This window comes from Cetorhinus maximus, chromosome 7, assembly GCF_964194155.1.
Source record: "Cetorhinus maximus chromosome 7, sCetMax3.hap1.1, whole genome shotgun sequence".
Taxonomy (NCBI): domain Eukaryota; kingdom Metazoa; phylum Chordata; class Chondrichthyes; order Lamniformes; family Cetorhinidae; genus Cetorhinus; species Cetorhinus maximus.
Window position 1 is genome coordinate 53,656,284 of NC_135885.1, and position 12,676 is coordinate 53,668,959.

General features: G+C 41.5%; 1 protein-coding gene across 1 annotated transcript in view; it reads left to right on the top strand.

The window, feature by feature from the left end:
- Positions 1-3,571: 3,571 nt before the first annotated feature.
- Positions 3,572-12,676, top strand: part of cwf19l2 (CWF19 like cell cycle control factor 2) — a 241,711-nt gene continuing 232,606 nt past the window's right edge. Inside the window, exon 1 of the mRNA XM_078545514.1 lies at positions 3,572-3,708. Coding sequence (XP_078401640.1) covers positions 3,616-3,708 — 93 coding nt within the window. The 5' untranslated portion in view covers positions 3,572-3,615. The remainder of the gene's footprint in view (positions 3,709-12,676) is intronic.

Below are 12,676 nucleotides of genomic sequence, written 5' to 3' on the forward strand. Positions count from 1 at the left end.
CTACAGGATGCAGGCCCTGCGCATCAACCTTGTGGCCCAAGTAAAGAGCCTCCTTAGCTTGGAACAGACACTTCTCTTGTTTTAAACTTACCCCAGCTTGTGCGAAGCATTTGAACACCTCTTCTAAATTTGCTAAGTGTTCATCGTTAGTCATTCCCGTGACCAATACATCATCCAAGTAAACGATAACATGGGGCAATCCTTGGAACAAGTTTTCCATCGTTCTTTGGAAAATAGCACATGCCGAGGAGACCCCAAAGGGTGGATGTGTGTATTGATACAATCCTCAGTGCGTTTTAATGGTGATGAATTCCCTAGAGTCCTTGTCCAACTCTACCTGCTGGTAGACATGGCTCATGTCTAATTTTGAATATGTGGTGCCCCCCGCCAACTTCGAATACAATTCCTCAATCTTGGGTATCGGGTGTCTATCAAGTTTGGCCGCATTATTGACAGTTAGCTCATAGTCACTGCATAAACACACGCTTTGGTCCGGCTTCAGTACCAGTGTGATGGATGCCGCCCGCTTAGAAAATTGCACTGTTTGTAGGATGCCCAATTTTTCCAGACTGTCCAATTCAGTTTCAACTTTGTCCCATACAGCATAAGGGATTGGTCAGGCTCTTTTAAATCTGGGGGCTGCGTTTGGGTCAACATGGATCTTGGCCTGTAGCCCTCAAATCACAGAATCACACAGTGCAGAAGAGGCCCTTTGGCCCATTGAGTCTGCACCGACACGTGAGAAACACCTGACCTACCTACCTAATCCCATTTACCAGCACTTGGCCCACAGCCTTGAATGTTATGACGTGCCAAGTGCTCATCCAGGTACTTTTTACAGGATGTGAGGCAACCTGCCTCCACTACCCTCCCAGGCAGCGCATTCCAGACTGTCACCACCCTCTGGGTAAAAAATATTTTTCCTCACATCCCCCCTAAACCTCCTGCCCCTCATCTGGAACTTATGTCCCCTTGTGACTGACCCTTCAATTAAGGGGAACAGCTGCTCCCTATCCACCCTCTCCATGCCCTTCATAATCTTGTACACCTCAATCAGGTCACCCCTCAGTCTTCTCTGCTCCAGCGAAAACAACCCAAGTCTATCCAACCTCTCTTCCTTCCTAACTTGTCTTTGAAAATGGAAGCATACTTTTGCAACAATTTCTGTAAGTTTTTTGCTGTAATTTGAAAAATTTCGGCCCATTTCAATTGAATCTTTTCGAGCCAGTTGTGGCCTATTAAGCTGGGGCCCTCTCCAGCTACCACTAACAAGGGCAACCTTTCAGATTGATCTTCATATGTCGCAGAGACTTGACATAACCCTTTCAGTCTTATTTCTTCACCTGTGTATGTCCTCAACTTTGTGTCTGAAACTTCTAACTTCAAAGGATGGGTTCCTTTACTCAGATATCTAAATGCATGCTCTCCAATGACAGACATTGACGCTCCTGAATCAACTTCCATCTTGATGGGTTGTCTGTTAACTGTAATGACTACTTGGATTGGTTTGGTTCTACCCACTTTGAGGTTACATAACAAATGGATGTCTGATTGTATTTCTTCCGGTTCTTCCATGAGGCATATTTCACGATTTTTCCTTCTTCCTTTATAATGTTCTTTTAGCTTTTTTCTGCAGTGCCGCCTTATGTGGCCATAGCAGTGGCAGAAAAAGCACTCGACTTGTTTGAGTTGTCGTTTGCTCACTGGAGGTCTGGATGTATTTCTCTCATTCATTTTGTAGGTTTTCACTGTAGTACCATTGTTTATCAATAGTCTGGAGCTAGAAGCGTTTCCTGTCTTTCCTTGGAGCCCAAAGTGTTTGCACCTTTTGTTGCCTGATTGTCCCGCTTGACCAGATGGACGGTGCCATTTTGTGTATCTTTTATAACTTCGGAATTTCTAACAGCACTCTCCATCACGGTAGTGAATTCTAATGCCTTATTGAAGTCTAGACTAGGTTCATCTAACAAACGCCCTTGGATAGTATCATCTCCAATCCCACATATCAGCCGGTCTCTCAACACATCACTAATAGATGTTCCAAATTCGCAATGCTCAGTTAATGTCTTTAAAATGGCCACATAGTCAGCTATTGTCTCCTCTGGAAGGCAGTTTCTTGAATTGAACTCAAAGTGCTGCATAGTAACTGAGTGGCTCTGTACAATTTTTATTAACTCATCGAAAGTCTTCGAGTCTGGGGCGCTAGGTGACGTAAGGTTGCGGATCAGCCTGTACGTTTTGCTACTGCATGAGGACAAAAGTATCACCCTCTTGTTCTCCTTCCTTGTGATGTCGTTAGCAGTAAAAAAGAATGCTAGGCATTCAACATATTGAGATCAGGCATCTGCAATGGGGTCGAATGGATCGACACGCCCAAACAACGGTATCGTGAATGACTGCAAGGGGACTGCACTTCCGATAGGCTTTCCAGGTAATGACGAATTTAAGTCTTACCGTGGAGTTGCCCTCTCTCTGGGGTCTCCTATAATTTTCTGTCCATAGCCATTTTTCACCTTTTAAATGCATTGCCTCTTTAAGAGCAGTCACCTTTTTTTTAAACACTGTCTGTGCAGCTGTCGGCTTTTCTCTGCTGGGTTTCGTGCTCTTTAGAGTTTTGGCGGGATCCCTGTGATCATGATTCTGCAGGGTTTTTAACAAGTCTTAAATTGCAGCACTGCTTTCTGCCCTGATTGTCGGCCGTCGCCTATTTTACAAGTTAAGTACAGATGCTTTTTCCAATGCTTTGCTCACCCATCTTGTGAACTCTCACTTGGGGGTCTTGCAATGTTTTTATCCTCATCGCAACTTTTATGTCTTGGGTAAATTAGCTTGTCAGTCAACCGAACTCTAACTGCACGCGTTCCCAAGTTCTCAATTGCTGTTCGCAATCAATAACGGGGAGAGACTGATGTAAGAATAAACAATGATGGTTTATTGAGACATAGAACAGAACATCAGATCATACATGCTCACTCAGAAATCTCCAGAACTAGGCTTACAGTTCCCAGTTGCCCCCATTGTACAGTGATTCATCAGTGCTGTCACATGATCAATACACTTGCATTCTCTTAAAGGGACTGGGTACCTCACCGTACCACACCTGCCTTCTGCTTTATAAACGTTAAGCTTTGGAATTTCCTCCCTAAACCTCTTCTCCTTTAAGACATTCCTTAAAATCTACCCTTTTGACTTAGGTTTTTGGTCACCTGTCCTAATATTTCTTTACGTGGCTCGGTATCAAATTTTATTTGCTGACGTGGAACTCAAGGGACATTTTAATGTGTTACAATCATGATATAAAAGCCATGTTGTTATATTTATATTGATATACTTATTGTTGCTCATGAATATTTACATTTTACAATAGAGTAGTTTTGAATTATTCTAGCAGAAGAATAGGTTGAATGACATCCTTTGTTGTTTGTGTTTCCATCAACATGAATGCTTCAGAAATGTAGTGAATAGAAGCACAGTTTGTGCACAGCACCAACTCTGCACCTTCCCTGGGAAACACAGGGGGCGCTCGCGGCTCCTGGGACTGTGACTTGTTTTCACGACGGTTATTTTGCAGCTGCGCGACTGCCGTACAGCTAGCAATACTAATGTGACGGCAACATGGCGGACTATGGAGGCAGTTTTGAAAGTGGGAAAGCAATCGAGGCAAGAAGAGAATCTAAACGAAGAGCGAGAGAGGAGATTGTGGCCAAGGTATTGTCCCAGTTCTGTCTGTTTTGTGTCTGCAGCAGCTGTGACAATGATGCTCAGGAGCCGCGGTCTGAGCCCTTTAAAACCCCCGTCGCCAGGGGACTATATAGTGGAAGAAGTCACTGATTAATTCCTGACAACCTACGGAATGTCAATGACGTACGTTGATTAACTCGCTCTTAAAGTTGACCTTTACTCCCTATCTAAAAGTGCGGTTTAATATTTCCCAACACCGGGAACTTAGTTTCAAGTCACAAATATGTTGAGCACTTGCTGCAGACTGGTGTCTTCTGTGACATAACATTGAAGTGTAGCTCATGATTTAATTGTAATGACACTATCTTCCTAATCAGTAAAATGTACTGTATGACCATTGTAACTAAAAGCTAAATGCTGCAGATGTCGGAAATATGAAGTATAAACAAAAAACCTTTCCTGGCATTAGAAATTTCAGATTTCAAGATCATGTTAAACTTTATCATTCTGTTGTTTGCTGACATTGTGCTCTCACTTCCATCTCCTGTATGTTTTTTGCATCACCAACAAATATCAGATCAGTTGGTGACTTATTGACATTAGTGCATGTAGATTTTCAGAGGATATTCAATTAAATGGGAAGAGTTGCAATAAAAATTCAGGCATATAGTACACAGTTTCCAATGATCCGCATTTCATGTGAACAGTCAGTGGTTTTGAGGTGTGGTTCATATTTATATATAAAGGTGCATTGCCTTCCCTTGTCTCCACTGTACCCTGTCAATCATAGCCAGGGCATCTCCAGTTTCTGTTCTTGTCCACACACCTTTAATTTTAGAATTCCTCAAGGATCAAACTTTGCCCTCCTTATTCCTCTTCAACATCTCAGATGACATGAGATCAGGTTTCATATATAAGCTGATGGCATGCAGCTCTACTTCTCCACCATTTCTCCTAACCCCACTGCTACTTCTGTGTTGTTAGACTGTGTTTGTTTGACATCCCTTCCTGAGTCAGTTGCAATTTCCTTCAATTGAACATGAGGGACATAGGACCAAGAGTGGACCATTTAGTCCCTTGGGTCTGTTTTGTCATTCTGTAAGATCATGGCTGATCTGTAACCTAACTCCATACACCTGCCTTTGGTTCATGTTTCTTAATACCTTTAGTTAACAAAAATCTATCAATCTGAGATTTAAAGTTAACAACTGGTCCATCATGAACTGATATTTAATGAAGAAAGTTACCATCTTCTGCCACCTCTTGCATGTAGAAGTATTTCTTAATTTCACTCCTGAAAGGCCTGGTTCTAACTTTTAGATTATGTTCCTTGGTCCTAGACTCCACAGATAACAGAAAAAACTTCTTTCCATTTACCCTATCAGTTCTCCTTAATATCTTGAAATATCAAAGCCCTTTGGTCTTCTTTCACTTCAGCCCCATATCAAACTTCTTGCCACTAATTCAATGTTTGATTCCCCTCCATGCCATTGTCTTGCGTTGAAGCTGACCATTAACAAGCTTGGTATTTCTTTTTGACTTAGAGCTGAGCTTCACAATTGTAATGAGTGCCTCCTCCCACCTTTATAACATTACCCATCACAGCCCTGCCTCTGCCCATCTGCTCCTAAAACCCTCATTTGTGTCTTTATCAGTTCCAGATTGACTATTCCATTTCTACTCAGCCAGTCTCCGATGCTCCACCTTCCATACAGTTCAGCACATCTAAAACTCTGCTGCTAGTATCCTACCCTGAGGCAAATCCCATAGACCTATTTTGACACCCAGTCCTCTAATATCTCATTTAAAATTCTCATCCTTGTGTTCAGATCTGTTGATGGCCTCTCCCTCCTTATCTCTGTACCCTTCTCCAGCCCACCACCTCTCTGTGATCCTCAAACTGCTTGTGCATCCCAAAGTTCCTTCACCACAATTGGCAGTGGTTTTTTTAACTGTTTAGGTTCTGAACTCAAGAATCCCCTCCCTAAATCTCTCTGCCCCCCATCCTTTAAGGACCCCCTTTGACTCTTTGACCAATCCTTCTGTTACCCCTTCTAATATCTCCTGTTTTGACATAGTGCCAATTTTTGTATGATCCACTTCTTCTGTGTTAAAGCTACTATAAAAATATGAATAGTGTTCATATGATATCTGGATTTCTTCACCTTTTTCTAAATATACCTTTTCAACCTACTGCCCAACTTTGATCAATTCAGACCTTTACTTGGGTAATAAGTCAATTTCCAGTTGACACCGGATGAAATGTTATTGTTAGTTCCCAAAGCCAGTCCGGTTTAATCTCCTACCTCTGTAGTTGAGAATTGACACAAACTCCACAAAATGTTTACATACAATTGGAATTTTATATTGGGCCTGCGATTAGAAGATAGGTGTGCTTGATCTGACTTGTACAATGATGCATGAAATAATCTTTTTAGATATTCATCATTGCTAGTCCATATATCATTCTATAGTAGATAGCACAAGAATATTTCTTTATATGCTAAAAATGCAATGAATTTCTCCCCATTTCCCAAATATCTTTAGCATATGTTTAAATTCGAATTTCTCCCCATTTCCCAAAAATCTTTAGCATTCTTAAGTGCATCGACGGGCAGAGGGATCTGGGTGTCTTAAGTGCATCGACGGGCAGAGGGATCTGGGTGTACAGGTCCACAGGTCACTGGAAGTGGCAACGTAGGTGGATAAGGTAGTCAGGAAGGCATATGGCATGCTTGCCTTCATTGGCAGGGGTATTGAGTATAAAAGCTGGGAAGTCATGCTGCAGCTGTATAGAACCTTGGTTAGGCCACACTTGGAATATTGCATGCAATTCTGGTCGCCACATTACCAGAAGGATGTGGAGGCATTGGAGAGGGTGCAGAGGAGGTTTACCAGGATGCTGCCTGGTCTGGAGGTTATTAGCTATGTGGAGAGGTTGGAGAAACTCGGATTGTTCTCACTAGAGCGACGGAGATTGAGGGGCGACTTGATAGAAGTTTACAAAATTATGAGTGGCATGGACAGAGTAGATAGTCAGAAGCTTTTTCCCAGGGCGGAAGAGTCAATTACTAGGGGACAAAGATTTAAGGTGAGAGGAGAAAACTATAGAGGAGATGTGCGGGGTAAGTTTTTTACGCAGAGGGTAGTGAGTGTCTGGAATTCGCTGTCAGAAGAGGTGGTGGAAGCAGGTATGATAATGGTGTTTAAGAGGCAGCTTGACAAATACTTGAATAGGATGGGAATAGAGGGATACGGACCCCGGAAGTACAAAATGTTTTGGTTGACGGGCAATATGATCGGCGCAGGCTTGGAGGGCCGAAGGGCCTGTTCCTGTGCTGTACTTTTCTTTGTTCTTTGTTCTTTGTGGTGCAATTATCCATATGTTTTTGTTAAAAATCTGTTGCGTTGGACTGTGATCAGTTTTGGATTTGAGAAGAAGAACAAGTAAATATTTTCTGCTTTCATCTTGAAATGAGAACTAACTAGAATGTGACTGGGCAGACTGTGTTTTAGAATTTTTCAAGAGTATGTCATTGGGATACTGTTAGTAAATTATTTTAATAGATATTATTTATCATAATATTGAAATTAATAGAACAGTACAAAATGATTTTGACAGCCAATTTCTCAAAGCAAGAGAAAATATTAAAAAAAAATGGAAATCATTGAGAGCAAACAGCATGCAGCCTATGCAATAAAAAATAACTTTTTTTTTGTTTGCCATTTTCTTTCTTTCCTCTCTGCTGAAAGTGTTAAGTGCTGCTAGGGAATAGTTCAAAAAGTGTAGCTGAATGTTTGGGGTTTCTCCAAAGTGCACCGTTTAATGAACCATACACACCAGGAAGGTCGAGTTCAATCCCTGACCTGTGCTGACAATGCAACTCACCTGGGGTAGCAATAGGGTATGCAAATATATATATATATTAACCAGAGTTCCCATTCCTGACTAATACCCAATGAACCCTCTACTAGAAAGTGCATTTTTGTGGTTATCTTGTGAGGACAGTGTCAACCTAGGGTGTGAAGATAATCACGATTAAACAATCTATTGTCTCTTTCTGCCTGGAGTCACATATTAAGAAAAATTGTTTAGATAAGGTATTAGGAGGCTCAGCTACACTTTTTGAACCATTCCCTAGCAGCACTTAACACTTTCAGCAGAAAGAAAATGGCAAACAAAGAAAGCTACTTTTTTATTGCAAAGTTGCATGCTGTTTGCTTTAATGATTTCCATTTTTAAAAATATATATTCTCTTGCTTTGAGAAATTGGCTGTCAAAATAATTTTTGTACTGTTCCGTTAACTTCAATTACGGTTAATCATTTTTGCTAACAATTGAATTGAGATTAGTAGCCTGGAGTTCTGTTCCAGATAAAAATTATGTTTGAACATCAAGTTTTCACTAAATTTCACATTCTGCATATGCATCAACATTATTATTTGGGCCCTTGTTCAGTCATTTTTTCTGTACCTTATTGAAGCATGACCTTTCCATTCATAAATGATTCACATTAGGAAAGAAATAATTACAACTGATATTTTTAGTTTGGGTACTAGTGATAATGTGAATTCTGTTTGAACATTGAACACTTTTTCTTATGTGTATCAGCTTGTGATGATATTTGGGTTTTTATACGTGGAAGATATGATTGGATGGGAAAGGAGCCTAACTAACTCTTCCATTGTTTTCCCCATGATGCCCTGCAATAGTTTCCTGTTACTAGATCTTTGTCAGTGCTGGTGTGCCATGTGGTGACATATCCACCCAGCTTCTCTTTCTTCTAAGCAAAGCTGAGCACCCACGTTTATCTGTCACAATTGGGGCAATTCTGCTTTTAACATTTTTTAATTGCTTTTTTAAATTTCATGTTTGATTATGATTGTTTTAAAATGCACAGCATTAGATTTTGAGCAGCAAATTATACACTGCCTAGTACTGGTTGATTCAAATATTTTATTTTGCACAAAAGATTCAAATTGAGTGTTTTGTAATGAAACAGCATAGCAAAATACACCAAGAACATATTTTAACAAGGCATAAAGCATTAAAATAACTGTTAGAATACAATTGAAACTTGAGCAATAGTAGAAACTATACAATCCACAGTTTTTGTAGGTTATAGTAAAAGTATCAACATCACAAAAATACACAGGGATTTTGGAATTCCCAGTAGCTTTTTCTTCACAGTGAACCAGAACAAAGTATAACTGTAATTTGCTGTTTAGCTTTTTACCAATTGAGTATTTTTAATAGATTTTAAAAACTAGCATTTTGCTTACAGAATGGGCTAGCTCCATCAGCATTAAAGATAGTTTCTATCTTCTGATGAGAGAACATTTCTGGAATTTTATCCTGATGTTATTAGGGTCCAAAGGCTATGCTGTGTCAAGTGCACAAGGTGTCTCCTTAATGTCATTTAGAGTGAACCAAATTGGCTGGACACTGGTTTCTGTGTTGGAGGGGAGCTGCAAAGAGGGTTGAATAGGATTGACTTTCAGCACAGGGCATTGTAAGCAGTGCAACCTTGTTTTCTGCTTTTACATGCTGGGGCCTACGATGGCTGAGGATGGGAATGCTTAGAGAGCCTCTTTTCTCCTTTTAATTACTGTCCTCCAACTTTCTGACTGGATTGTCCATCATCTTTCTTCACTGGATATGGTGGGGCTACTGAGCTTTGCTCTGATCCATTGTGTAGGATTGGAATCTCCTGCAACTGGGAAATTTATGGAACATAATTTCAAACCCATGAACATGTTTTGACCTCATGATTGGAATATGAATTACAAAAGATAAGCTGCAGTCAGCAGTACAGAGCCAGGCAACAAGGGGTTAATTCGGACATTTAGTGAAAAAAGCAGTGACTCATCAAAAGGGTTTGGACATTGACTGACTGCTATCAGGAAACAGTGGTACCAGGGACAAAAACAAAAATAGTTGGAAAAACTCAGCAAGTCTGACAGCATCTGTGGAGAGGAAAACAGAGTTAACGTTTTGAGTCTGTATGACTCTTCATCAGAACTGGAGAAATAGAAATGAGGTGAAATATAAACTGTTTAAGGGGGATAGCTTATATTTCACCTCATTTCCACTTCTCTTCAGTTCTGATGAAGAGTCATATGGACTCAAAACGTTAACTCTGTCTTCCTCTCCACAGATGCTGTCAGACCTGCTGAGTATTTCCAGCTATTTTTGTTTTTGTTTCAGATTTCCAGCATCCGCCGTATTTTGCTTTTATCTTAGTGGTACCAGGGAAATGCCATCAATTAACGCAATCAAGAATAAAAACAAAAAACTGCGGATGCTGGAAATCCAAAACAAAAACAGAGTTACCTGGAAAAACCCAGCAGGTCTGGCAGCATCGGCGGAGAAGAAAAAAGTTGACGTTTCGAGTCCTCGTGACCCCTCAACAGAACTATTGAAGTTCTGTTACAGTTCTGTTGAAGGGTCATGAGGACTCGAAACGTCAACTTTTTTCTTCTCCACTGATGCTGCCAGACCTGCTGAGTTTTTCCAGGTAATGCTGTTTTTGTAACGCAATCATGAAGTCTGACTACCCAATAAAATGACACAAAGCTCATATCATTAGTACAATACACTCGAGGAATTATGCAACTTAAGGTCTGCACCACAGACGATAGTGCTGCAATAGAGTCATTCAAACACTCATTAACTTTGGAGCCAGGTGCTGTTACTGTGCCACCTCAAACAGCAGGAGAATTGCTCATACAATGAGAACTGATAATGTTCGTCTGGATACATCTTCCATGGAATACCCTGTCTTGTTTCAACCAGCAGGAGCTGATGACATTTGTCTGGACTTTGCATGGAATCAACTAAATGGACATGGAACAACAGGAAATATGCTTTGATACGTCAGAGTTAAATTATTATTAAAGAACAGCAGATCTGAGTGTCTGGGCTGCAGTTGGAAGGAGGGTCAGGGCTGGTCACCCTGACTCGAGCCTACATTCCACACTGGACAGACCAGATGTGTTGGGATTTTAAGCGTTTTCAGCCATGTTGTGGTGATATTGGCCTGAAGGTTTTGGGCTGCAGTCGGGAGAAGGGTCAAGTTTGGTCACCTTGACTCAGGCCTACAGTCAACACCGGACAGACCAGCTGTGTTGGAGACTGTAAGTTTCAGCCAAATCGTAGTGATATATTGGTCTGAGGGTTTTGTGAAGGTTTGGGGTAAAAATTTTGTGTGTTTTTTTTTTCCCCGTTACCTTGTAACTTATTTCAGCCATATCTTGGTGATGTTGGTATAAACGTTTTTTCTTGAGGTTTCAGGACAAGATGTGGTGTTTTGCCTGTGTTTTTGTAAGTTTAAACTGAGTTGTGGGGACTTTTTGTGGAGTTAGCATTTTTGTAAGTTTATGCCCGAGTCGTGGTGACTTTGTGTCGGGAACTTGTAACTTTTTGCTCTGATAGTTGGCATCTCATTCTAAAATATGCCTGGTGCTACTCCTGGCCCAACTACAATCCCCATTGTACCAGGGTTGATCTCCCAGTTTAATGACAGTAGAAGAGTGAGGGATGTACTTAGTGTGGTATACAGTTTTGCTGCTTAATGACCTATTATGCATCATGGAATATGGCTGCTAAATCTGCCATTGTTCCTATTTGTGTTGCTTTTGACTGCTTAAGAGCATGAAAGTTAAGTTTATTTGATGTAATTTTCAGTATGATGCTTCAGTCCTGTAAAGTATCAAAAGATCTATCTCTGCCTCCCACAACTGAGCTCTGCATTGCCCTTTATAAAGAGCATTTTCAAAGAGTCTATCTAAAGTGTGGTTTATTCTAAACCAGGCTTGTCTAACCCACAGCAATGTGGCCCGTGAAACTCCTCCTGGTGGCTTCCGGAACGATTGTTGAAAATGCTGGTAAGACGGCTCAGTGAGTTTAAAGATTGCTTCAGGGACCTGCTCCTCTACTCACAGCCTATTTTTCTCCCATATTTGCTGCTGATAGACTCAATAGTGAGCCTCTCAGCAGCAAACCTGGGAGAGAAACAGGCAGTGATTGGAGGAGCAGCAAACATCAGCAACTGTGAGTATTCAAAGATGGAGAGAGAGACAGACAGACTCTGGAGTGCATGTTCACCGGCTGCCGGTGCTCTGGCCCATCTGCTTTCACTCGGCTCTACCCCTATTCCCCCACCTCGCGGTCCTCCCCTCGGCATGCACCCATGTTCGGGTGCCTCTCAACCTTGGGCTTCGCACTAGCTCTTATCACATCTCACCTCCAAGCTGATTTCATGAGTGAGGGTGGGCGGGGGCAGTCGAGTGCGAGTGGGTGCAGGTTAGTATGGGCGCATGTGAGGGTGGGTGAGTGTGTGTCTGTACATGCATGTCTGTGAGAGAGGGTGAACGTGCGTGTGCATGCGTGCGTGCACATGATTGATCGCGCATGCATGTGTGCGTGCGCACATGCAGGCTCACCCCCAGCCTCTCGGTTCTCATTCACCCTCACCCCCATACACCAACTGGCATTTTCAAAGTGGGTGAGAGTGAGTGTGTGAGCACCCAGAGACTTGGAGTTAGCTGGGCACACACACTCACCCTTTCACACTCGAATGATTGTCTTTATTTAAAAATGAGTAATAAATAATCAATTTATTGTTGAGTTTTTTGCTTGGCAAGTTGTTTCTTATCCTATGTCAGCTTCTTTTTTGAAGTTCATGTTTAAAGTTTGCAAAACCCTATCTTTCTGAAATTTGCTCATTAGCCTCCTGAATGTGAGAAAAATTGAAATGTGGCCCCCACGAGGAAAGGTTGGATAAACCTGTTCTGAACATTGCCCAGTCAAACTTGAAGGAAGATGTGTTTTTGATGTATGTGTCGGGAAAAAATGAGACCTTTGCTGAGTACGCTGAATAAATTTTAATTCTCACTCAACACCCCTTTTGAGGTAGGTCGGACGTCGGACTGAATGTCATTGAGAGCTGGAGGCTCACAGGGTTGGTTTGTTGATGATAATCTAGGTTGACTA